General features: G+C 39.1%; 1 protein-coding gene across 4 annotated transcripts in view; it reads right to left on the bottom strand.

Annotated features, from left to right (window-relative positions):
- Nucleotides 1-12,206, bottom strand: part of CHPT1 (choline phosphotransferase 1) — a 39,173-nt gene that overhangs the window by 22,817 nt on the left and 4,150 nt on the right. For all 4 annotated transcript variants that reach the window (XR_011075943.1, XM_068560162.1, XM_068560159.1 and 1 more), the window contains exons 2-3: nucleotides 1,539-1,686; nucleotides 1,123-1,264 (exon numbers count right to left, since the gene is read on the bottom strand). Coding sequence is in view for 3 of the 4 variants with exons in the window: in XM_068560162.1 (XP_068416263.1) it covers nucleotides 1,123-1,264; nucleotides 1,539-1,686 (290 nt within the window). In the remaining variant the exon portion in view is untranslated. The remainder of the gene's footprint in view (nucleotides 1-1,122; nucleotides 1,265-1,538; nucleotides 1,687-12,206) is intronic.

Below are 12,206 nucleotides of genomic sequence, written 5' to 3'. Positions count from 1 at the left end.
CTAGGTTCGTCAGTACTATTTTTTCTTTTTTTAGATTCCATATATATGTGTTAGCATACGGTATTTGTTTTTCTCTTTCTGACTTACTTCACTCTGTACAACAGATTCTAGGTCCATCCACCTCACTACAAATAACTCAGTTTTGTTTCTTTTTATGGCTGAGTAATATTCCACTGTATATATGTGCCACATCTTCTTTATCCATTCATCTGTTGATGGACATTTAGGTTGCTTCCATGTCCTGGCTATTGTATGTAGTGCTGCAATGAACATTGTGGTACATGACTCTTTTTGAATTATGGTTTTCTCAGGGTATATGCCCAGTAGTGGGATTGCTGGGTCGTATGGTAGTTCTATTTGTAGTTTTTTAAGGAACCTCCATACTGTTCTCCATAGTGGCTGCATCAATTTACATTCCCAGCAACAGTGCAAGAGGGTTTCCTTTTCTCCACACCCTCTCCAGCATTTATTGTCTGTAGATTTTTTGATGATGGCCATTCTGACTGGTGTGAGGTGATACCTCATTGTAGTTTTGATTTGCATTTCTCTAATGATTAGTAATGTTGAGCATCCTTTCATGTGTTGGTTGGCAATCTGTATATCTTCTTTGGAGAAATGTCTATTTAGGTCTTCTGCCCATTTTGGGATTGGGTTGTTTGTTTTTTTGCTATTGAGCTGCATGAGCTGCTTGTATATTTTGGAGATTAATCCTTTGTCAGTTGCTTCGTTTGCAAATATTTTCTCCCATTCTGAGGGTTGTCTTTTCGTCTTGTTTATGCTTTCCTTCGCTGTAAATGCTACTTTTTTAAGTAGTGCATATCCTTTTTCTATATTATTCAGGTCCCTTATTTTTCTCTTTCTCCTGTCTAATGTAAACTTGGGTTAGTAAGTTGGAGAAGGGGGAAAAAATACAATTATCATCAAATATGTAACTATAACGTGAAGAATACCTAAAAGATTAAAATTAAGGTGTAGCATTTATGGATGCTTCAATAAGTTAAAAGGTAACTTGAATTCCTGATTGACACTTTGTCCCCCTTACTATGGATAAATGAAGTATGACAGATAGTGAAAATGAATTTGATTATATTTTTAAATGTACAACTTAAAATGCATACTTACTTTCCAAACCTCAACACGCCTGAAACATAAGTCTGCCAGTGAGCACAATAAAACATGAACATCCCAATAAAAGAGCAGAAAAACAACCAGTCAGGATGAGTTCCTAAGCGAACAGCAATTGAAGCTCCAACTGCCATAAAAACTGAAAGAAACAAGAACCATTAAGAATTTAAAATAATTAATTAAATAATTGCCATTGACTGTTTAGAAATACAGAATTTTAAGGTGCACAATCTTGGCATGAAAATAAGGCACACTAAACAAAATAAATTCCTGAACATACTTTTAAAATACACTGTGCAAAATTGCTTCCAACTGTAAACCAAAACAAACCAAACAGCTCAGTTTTTAAGCCATCATTAAAAGACAAACAAACAAAAACAACTATAGGAAAAAAACCTCCACTAAAAACTTACCTGTGGAAAGAGAGTCACAACCATGGTCAAAAAGTTCCCCTAAAGGAGAACAAGAATTTGTTCTTCTGGCTTGTTTCCCATCAATAGCATCCAGTGACTGGTAGATGAAGAGTCCTAATGCACATAAAAGGTATGTCCAGTACGGTGCCTAAAAAGAAGTGTAAACAATGAAGACTGGTGAGTGACAATAAGCTAGCTTCTGTTTGAAAATAGCTCAACCCAAGCCAAGCGACACATTTTCTTATGTTCACACTTTATATCACCTCAGTGTGTTACAAGGAACATTTATAACCTTCCTTCTACAGATGAGAATTAAATTGAGAAATGAATTGCTCTAGGTCACCTGGGTAGAGTGTCACCAAAGTCTGTACTGTGAGAAGCCGAAAGTTAAATGACCAAGCAAGGATTAGGACCCTGATTTTGATTCTTAGTCCACAGCTCGTTTAATATAATACTATTCATATATGGCACGGATTTGAAATTATTCAGTAAGTCTCTGCTATGAAAGAAGATCTTAAAGACAAACCACAGACCCCAGCTTCCTTTCATGATGGAGTATCAGGGGCTGGATTTACTCTCCCATCTTGTATAACTAGAAAAGCAATAAAATAAATAAAACAACCATTTTCAGACACTGCAGGCAGTGCAGCACTGTGATCCCTGACAGAAGGGAAACAAATGACCTGAGCCCTGTGACTGCTCCAGCTTAGTGCCTATAGGCAGTCTCCAGGCCACAGTACAGGAGTGGGGAACCGGAACAGAGGCCAGCAATCCTGCTGAGCTGAGGAGAAACGCAGCAGAGTTCAGGAAGGTCAAGGCAGCTAGAATCTGTGGGGCAGAGCACTGGAGAGGAGAGGGGCGCAAACTGTGGAGATCTAGAGTCTTTGGCTGAGAAGTGACCTGTGCCAAATGAGACAAAACTACTAACCAAGGCCAGGGAAAGAACCACTAGACAGCGCAAGACCACACAATTCTTGAAGCCCACACAAAGCTGGGAATGGTTTATGTTCCCACCAGGCACAGCATGTAAGACCATGTAATACTTAGGGCACTGGGTAGAGTTCTCAGAAGTGTATTATTGCCTTAGCATTGGGCATTAATTAGCCCTAGACCAAAGGCCCTAACAGATGTAAAATCTAGCCTCTAAAGGATCTGACCGATTCCAGGTAACTTAACTAAAGCCAACACAAAGTACAACATCTTAAAGGAATACCCCACAAAACCTAGTGCCCCAAAATGTAAAATTCACAATGTTTGGCATCCAATAAAAATTACTAGTCATTCAAAGAAGTGGGAAAATATGCTCTACAACTAGGAGTAAAAATCAATCAATAGAATCAGACCCAGGAATGACAGAGACAATGAAATCTGCAGATGAGGACATTAAAAGTTCTTATAAATATGCCTCATATGTTCAAGAAGGTGGAGGAAAACATGAAAGACTACAGTGAAACCTCTAGAAATGTAGAGTACAATATTTCAATGTAAAATATACTAGATGAGATTAACAGCATATTAGACAGTGCAGAAGAAAAGATCAGTGAACTTGCAGAGTACCGAAAGAAACTACCCAAAATCATGCACAGAAATAAAAAGACTAAAAATAATTGAACTGGGCATCAGTGACCTGTGAGACAACAGTGGTCTAACATATATGTAATTGAAATCTCAGAAGGAGAGAAGAAAGAGGGTTGGACATGAAACATATAAGAAAAAATGATGGCTGGAAATTTCCAAATTTGATAAAAATCTATAAACTTACATATCCAAGAAGCTCAACAAACCCCAAGCAGAATAAGTTTTTTTTTTTTTTTTTAAAAACCCACCAAGGCACATCATAATCAAATCACTGAAGACCAGTGATAAAGAGAAAATCATTAAAGAAGCCAGAGGAAAAAGACACATTACATACAGAAGCATAGATAATAATGGCAGAGGAAAGAGTAAACTTGAAGGTAGATTAATAGAAATGATGCAATTTAAACAAGAGAGAGAAAAAAGATTTAAAAATGACCATTCTTTTCTTTCAGCACTTTATAAAAAAGGGAAAGTCATTTAAACTCTCTAAACTTTGGTGACCTCATTTGTAAGATGTGAATAAAACTTGCAGTTGTATCTGATGAAAAAATTCTTAGATGGCTCTTTACGCAGAGCCTGGCACATAGTAAGTGCTCAGTAAGGTTAGCTATTGTAGGGAGTTCCCTGGTGGCCTAGTGGTTAGGATTTTGGGCTTTCACTGCTGTGGGCTGGGTTCAATCCCTAGTTGGGGAACTGAGATCCTGTAAGCTGTGCACAGTGGCCAAAAAAAAAAAAAAGGTTAGCTATTGTTATTAAATTGTGTTTTGCATATTTTTAGTGGCAAATATAGTTTTTAAAATATCAATGTATGTATGGTCTATGTGGTAATTCTGCAAATACCAATCAACCTGCTACCTCATTCTTCAATCTAAGTAAGTAGAAGTTTACTTTGAACTTCAGTAAACATTTCATTATTTGTTAATATTACATGCCCAGTATTAATGACTACACTATTAATTGCTTTAAAAGACTTATGAAGGGCTTCCCTGGTGGCACAGTAGTTAAGCATCCACCTGCCAACACAGGGAACATGGGTTCGAGCCCTGGTCCAGGAAGATCCCACATGCCGCAGAGCCACTAAGCCCGTGTGCCACAGCTACTGAGCTTGCGCTCTAGAGCCCACGAACCACAACTACTGAGCCCATGCACCACAACTACTGAAGCCCGCGCGCCTAGAGCCCGTGCTCCGCAACAAGAGAAGCCACCGCAATGAGAGGCCCGCGCACCGCAACGACGCCCGCCGCAACTAGAGAAAGCGTGCGCACAGCAACGAAGATCCAACGCAGCCAAAAATACATAAATAAATAATATATTTTAAAAATGCATTATTGTATTTGATACAGCAATCCACAGAGACAAGGCGGACAACGCATTATCACGTTCTTTGCATTACAGATAAAAGAGAAACTTAGGGAGGGGTGATAAAGTTCCATTGAGAAGAGCAGCTAGACTGGGTCTAGGAATCAAACCCAGGTTTTCTGACCTGCCCTATGGTAGATCTACCAGATCGGTCATGCTGCAGGCTACACAGACTGGATGCAGCTTCCCACCTGGATTCTTACCTATTCTTTCAAACCTGCTGAGCAGCACTTCCCTGCCCCCACAATACAGTTCCAGGTGCAGTGAACCAGACGGGTGGGAAAGCGCTGCAGCTGAGAGAGACTTCTTTCCTTTTAAGCCCAGAAAGGCATACCAGCCCACCAGCTGCTCGTTCGCTACCTTTCCAGTCTTCCCAAGGCCACAGGAGCTGGACCTATCTTCTCTTTACTCTGTTGTCATCACCTCCATTCCCATCTGGGAGCTATGAAACAGTTTGCAAATTTTCAACTTCTTTTCTCACCTGTTATCTCTGCAAAACAGGCCCCAGCCGGGAGATCCGCTTGCCAGGAGCAGCACGCCCCTTCCTTCCAGGAGTCTGCTTAACGTGGGTGTCACTACAGAAGACACTCTGGGTGGAAGCAGGATCTACAGAGCCACCCCAACTCAATTCTAGTTTTCATGTTAACTTATTTTTAAAAAATTTAAATGTAAGCGTGGGAAAATCAGGTGTGGATTACAAAGTCTTAAGCAATATATCAGAATACTTCTGCAGAAGGAGACTATATAAAAAGCGGAACTTCTCCAGATCATATTAGATTCTTAATATTGAACGTTCTTAATTATATAATTTTTATAAGATCTACTGTATCCTTTAAGATCAGAATTTTATACTACATCATAGAAACCTTTCCAGGTCAAGCGTAAAGATCTACATCATTCTTTTACATGACTGCATGGTATTCAATTATGTGGCTATATCACAATTTAAGTAATAACTCACTAATGATGAATCTTACATGACTGTGTGAAAGATTATTATATAAGTTTATTCTAGAAGACAAAATAATTACTAAGAATCAATCACAAGCCCTAGTCATTAAAAAAAACCCACTAATATATTTAAATTGCTTTTCAGTTACATCACTGAAAAAGAACTGTATAAAACTAAGTACTTGCGATATTTTACTTTTTCCAGTTACTTGAAATAAAGGATTAGAGAAACCAGAGATTTGAACCAGACCGTATGGCAATTGTTCTTGTTCAAAATAACTCTGGATCAGAGAGAACACTCATATATAGATCAATTATTTATCCTGGGTATTATACCCCTTTTTATACGTGTTTGAATGAGCACACACATCAGGAAAAGGACGAAAAGATTTAGAAAGTGATCAATGAACACATTTCTTTTTTTTTTATTAATGAATTTATTTATATTCTTTTGGCTGTGTTGGGTCTGCGTTGCTGCACGCGGGCTTTCTCTAGTTGCGGCGAGCGGGGGCTACTCTTTGTTGCGGTGCGTGGGCTTCTCATTGCGGTGGCTTCTCGTTGCGGAGCACGGGCTAGGTGCCCAGGCTTCAGTAGTTGTGGCTTGCGGGCTCTAGAGCGCAGCCTCAGTAGTTGTGGCGCACGGGCTTAATTGCTCCGCGGCATGTGGGATCTTCCTGGACCAGGGCTCGAACCTGTGTCCCCTGCATTGGCAGGCGGGTACTTAACCACTGTGCCACCAGGGAGGTCCCAGTGAACACATTTCTGCTCACTGGACAAATTTTACTTACAGCTCAGACCTTAGAATACTGGATTTTGGGGAATACATTCTTAGGTTTTCTGTAAATGAAGATGCTAGACTAGGTAGTCTCTAAGGCCCCATCTTTAATATGGAACTAGAATCCTCTCAAGAGTAGGAGGTATGTTCTCTGTTTTTAAAATCTGCTGTTTATATCATGAGAGCTAAATAACTAGATGATTAAAATCAACTGATGATCAGGTTAATAGGTTACCTGGTAACCTATCAGGTAAAATGGTTTCCAAAAGGAAGAATACATGTGCTGGATTTTTCTTGCAGAGTGGTTAGGAGTGTAGACTCTGCATTCCACCTGCACCTGATCCTTGAGTGAGCTGGATGAGCCACTTAACCTCTCAGTGCCTTAGTTTCCCTTTATGAAAAATGGGAATAATCACTGTTGCTATCTCACTGTGAGAATTAAATGAATTAGTACATGTCAAGGGCTTAGAAAAGTGCCTGGCATATGGGAAGAGCTCAGTACATTTTAGTTATTATTTCTGATACTATATAAGATAATTTTAGGTGATTCATAGATAAACTTTTCATTTTAATACTTATGTCTTTATTTAATGTATTTTAGAAAATATTAATTTAAAAATTATCTAGCATAGCTATCAAATCTATGATTGTAGATATTAAGGCTTCGAGTCTAAGTCTTTAAAAAGGAGTAGATTTAAAGTTGATGTAAAGAAAAACAGTAAGTAAAAAATAGCATAGGTAATACACAAAAGCAAAAATCTTCCTCAATTAAAATTTAGGAAATACTGAAACTATACAATGCCTATTTATATGAATTTTCATACTTAAAAAGTGTCTCTTTGCTTTAAATAGCTTTGGATATAAGTTGATACAGATGCAAAAAGTATTACATAATCAGTAACGGCTGGGTCAGCTGGTAATAGGGAGATTTCAATTATCCGAACATCAGTTGACTTCTCTCTCCATAAAAAATAGAAACTGCATTTATAAGAGGTAGGAAGAAAGAAAATCAGAAGACAGGTCAGGCATATGTGAAAAAATGTAACGCTGGTATGGTGTTAGAAGATGGACTTTGTACCCAGTCGAGTGATCCTAGTGATTTTTAAGTGAAGGGGAATTTTAATAGGCTGCTAATCTGATGGGCCCAGTTGCTCCGTGGCATGTGGGATCTTCCCAGACCAGGGCTCGAACCCATGTCCCCTGCATTGGCAGGCAGATTCTCAACCACTGCGCCACCAGGGAAGCCCCTAGTTGTATTCTTTTTAAAAACCTCTTTTAGTACTTACTAGAATTCTTGTTGAAAATGCCAGCCTCTCACTGGGCCAAGGGAAACAGGCAGGGAGAGGGGAATGAAGAGAATCCCCTGGGCAGATCTATCATCATCAACTGTGCTGGGTGCTTTCACATCTGTTCTGCTCTTTAACTTCACAGAAACCAAGTGGTCGGACCCTTGCCCAGGTCAAAGCCACCAGGAGTGGGATTTAAAGCTCCTTCTATACACCACAATGCCATGTTTTATCCACACTTGAACCAGAATTCTAAAGGAGAAACGGCTTGTTTCTTGGGAATCAAGTATAGGAAAGCCACAGGAATCAAAGGGACGACCCCCAAAGCAAAGCTACTTCTACATTACCTGCAGAAGCTCCTTCTAGACAGGGCTGGATTTAGGGTAAGGCAAGCAAGTCACCGTGGCTGCAGAATTTAAGGCGGCATTTACTACTCTCAGGGTCGTGCACATGCTTGCTTGCCTCACTCTACTCTGTGCCCTGCTTCTAGAATGTTCACCTCCTGCAAGTTATTTTGCTTTAGTAAGAGAGGCCACTCTCTTACAAGAGTCCTGCCTTAATAAGCGATGCTCCTTAAGTTATTGAACTGGTTAAAAAAAAATAGAGGGAGGACTTCCCTGGTGGCACAGTGGTTAAGAATCCGCCTGCCAATGCAGGGAACACGGGTTCGAGCCCTGGTCCGGGAAGATCCCACATGCCGCAGAGCAAATAAGCCTGTGCGCCACAACTACTGAGCCTGTGCTCTAGAGCCCGTGAGCCACAACTACTGAGCCCATGTGCCACAACTACTGAAGCCCGTGCACCTAGAGCCCGTGCTCCGCAGCAAGAGAAGCAACCACAATGAGAAGCCCGTGCACTGCAATGAAGAGTAGCCCCCGCTCGCCGCAACTACAGAAAGCCTGCGTGCAGCAACAAAGACCCAACGCAGCCAAAAATAAATAAATAAATAAATAAATTGATTCCCAACCCACACTTTAAAAAAAAAAAAAAAATAGAGGGAGATAGGTGATTTTGAAAAAAGAGGAAATATTCTAGATTTCAAAGAAACCAAACCTATAAAAGAATTTGACTAGGTTACTGCCTTTTCTTATTATTCCCCCAACAAATAACTCTTTACTTTATAGTCCAAAATCCACTCAAATCTGAATTATTTAGACAGGGAATAAACCATTTCTTAAGGTCATTCTGATTTCCACAGATACACTTGCTTTTCGATTCAACTTTCTATCATCATGAAGGAAAGAAATTATTCAATGCCCTTTGACCCACCCTAGGCTGGGCACCTATCTGCTACAAACACTCTCTTAACAGACACTGACATGGATTTATATGCATAGATCAAGAGGGCAGAGCAACAATTAGAGAAAGAACCAAAAAAACCCAAAGTTAGCAGAAGGAAAGAAATCAAAAAGATCAGAGCAGAAATAAATGAAAAAGACATGAAGGAAACAATAGCAAAGATCAATAAAACTAAAAGCTGGTTCTTTGAGAAGATAAACAAAATTGATAAACCATTAGCCAGACTCATCAAGAAAAAAAGGGAGAAGACTCAAATCAACAGAATTAGAAATGAAAAAGAAGTAACAACTGACACTGCAGAAATACAAAGGATCATGAGAGATGACTACAAGCAACTATATGCCAATAAAATGGACAACCTGGAAGAAATGGACAAATTCTTAGAAAAGCACAACATTCCGAGAATGAACCAAGAATAGAAAATATAAACAGACCAATCACAAGCACTGAAATTGAAACTGTGATTAAAAATCTTCCAACAAACAAAAGCCCAGGACCAGATGGCTTCACAGGCGAATTCTATCAAACATTTAGAGAAGAGCTAACACCTATCCTTCTCAAACTCTTCCAAAATATAGCAGAGGGAGAAACACTCCCAAACTCATTCTACGAGGCCACCATCACCCTGATACCAAAACCAGACAAAGATGTCACAAAAAAAGAAAACTACAGGCCAATATCACTGATGAACATAGATGCAAAAATCCTCAACAAAATACTAGCAAACAGAATCCAACAGCACATTAAAAGGATCATACACCATGATCAAGTGGGGTTTATCCCAGGAATGCAAGGATTCTTCAATACATGCAAATCAATCAATGTGATACACCATATTAACCAACTGAAGGACAAAAACCAGATGATAATCTCAATAGATGCAGAAAAAGCTTTAGACAAAATTCAACACCCATTTATGATAAAAATTCTCCAGAAAGTAGGCATAGAGGGAACTTACCTCAACATAATAAAGGCCATATATGACAAACCCACAGCCAACATCGTTCTCAATGGTGAAAAACTGAAACCATTTCCACTAAGATCAGGAACAAGAAAAGGTTGCCCGGTCTCACCACTATTATTCAACATAGTTTTGCAAGTTTTAGCCACAGCAATCAGAGAAGAAAAAGAAATAAAAGGAATCCAAATTGGAAAAGAAGAAGTAAAACTGTCATTGTTTGCAGATGACATACTACACACAGAGAATCCTAAAGATGCTACCAGAAAAGTACTAGAGCTAATCAATGAATTTGGTGAAGTAGCAGGATACAAAATTAATGCACAGATACCTCTTGCATTCCTATACACTAACGATGAAAAATCTGAAAGAGAAATTAAGGAAACACTCCCATTTACCACTGCAAGAAAAAGAATAAAATACCTAGGAATAAACCTACGTAAGGAGACAAAAGACCTGTATGCAGAAAACTATAAGACACTGATGAAAGAAATTAAAGATGATACCAACAGATGGAGAGATATACCATGTTCTTGGATCGGAAGAATCAACATTGTGAAAATGACTATACTACCCAAAGTAATCTACAGAGTCAATTCAACTACCACTGGCATTTTTCACAGAACTAGAACAAAAAATTTCACAATTTGTATGGAAACACAAAAGACCCCGAATAGCCAAAGCAATCTTGAGAAAGAAAAATGGAGTTGGAGGAATCAGGCTCCCTGACTTCAGACTATACTACAAAGCTACAGTAATCAGACCGTATGGTACTGGCACAAAAACAGAAATATAGATCAATGGAACAGGACAGAAAGCCCAGAGATAAACCCACACACAGATGGTCACCCTTTCTTTGATAAAGGAGGCAAGAATATACAATGGAGAAAGGACAGCCTCTTCAATAAGTGGTACTGGGAAAACTGGACAGCTGCATGTAAAAGAATGAAATTAGAACACTCCTTAACACCATACACAAAAATAAACTCAAAATGGATTAAAGACCTAAATGTAAGACCAGACACTATAAAACTCTTACAGGAAAACATAAGCAGAACACTCTATGACATAAATCACAGCCAGATCCTTTCTGACCCACCTCCTAGAGAAATGGAAAGAAAAACAAAAATAAGCAAATGGGAGCTAATGAAACTTAAAAAGCTTTTGCACAGCAAAGGAAACCATAAACAAGACCAAAACACAACCCTCAGAATGGGAGAAAATATTTGCAAATGAAGCAACTGACAAAGGATTAATCTCCAAAATATACAAGCAGCTCATGCAGCTCAATATCAAAAAAAACAAACAACCCAATCCAAAAATGGGCAGAAGGCCTAAATAGACATTTCTCCAAGGAAGATATTCAGATTGCCAACAAACACATGAAAGGATGCTCAACATCACTAATCATTAGAGAGATGCAAATCAAAACTACAATGAGGTATCACCTCAACACCAGTCAGAATGGCCATCATCAAAAAATCTGCAAACAATAAATGCTGGAGAGGGTGTGGAGAAAAGGGAACCCTCCTGCACTGTTGGTGGGAATGTAAATTGATACAGCCACTACAGAGAACAGTATGGAGGTTCCTTAAAAAACTAAAAACAGAACTACCATATGACCCAGCAATCCCTCTACTGGGCATGTATCCTGAGAAAACCATAATTCAAAAAGTGTCACGTACCACAGTGTTCATTGCAGCTCTGTTTACAATAGCCAGGACATGGAAGCAACCTAAGTGTCCATCGACAGATGAATGGATAAAGAAGATGTGGCACATATATACAATGGAATATTATTCAGCCATAAAAGGAAACGAAATTGAGTTATTTGTAGTGAGGTGGATGGACCTAGAATCTGTTGTACAGAGTGAAGTAAGTCAGAAAGAGAAAAACAAATACCGTATGCTAACACATATATATGGAATCTAAAAAAAAAAAAATCTTTCTGAAGATCCTAGGGGCAGGACAGGAATAAAGATGCAGACGTAGAAAATGGACTTGAGGACACAGGGAGGGGGAAGGGTAAGCTGGGATGAAGTGAGAGAGTGGCATGGACATATTTACACTACCAAATGTAAAACAGATAGCTAGTGGGAAGCAGCCACATAGCACAGGAAGATCAGCTCGGTGCTTTGTGACCACCTAGAGGGGTGGGATAGGGAGGGTGGGAGGGAGACACAAGAGGGAGGGAATATGGGGATATAAGTATACGTACAGCTGATTCACTTTGTTATACAGCAGAAACTAACACGACAATGTAAAGCAATTATTCTCTAATAAAGATGTTAAAAAAAAAAAAACAGGGCAGAGCAAAAATATTTACTCAAATAAGCTGAAAAGGGAATGGAGCCACAGTTTATTCCAGTCAGAAACAAGCATGTGAGTGTTTTGTGGTAGAGAATGCTACTAAGCTGAAGCCGGAAGAACCAGATTCGAATCATCAAGTTTTCTCATCTACA

The sequence above is a fragment of the Eschrichtius robustus genome, chromosome 13, assembly GCF_028021215.1.
Source record: "Eschrichtius robustus isolate mEscRob2 chromosome 13, mEscRob2.pri, whole genome shotgun sequence".
In the NCBI taxonomy this organism is placed as follows: Eukaryota; Metazoa; Chordata; class Mammalia; order Artiodactyla; family Eschrichtiidae; genus Eschrichtius; species Eschrichtius robustus.
The sequence above is the reverse complement of the archived record's forward strand: the minus strand, read 5'-3'. Positions and strand labels throughout refer to the sequence as shown.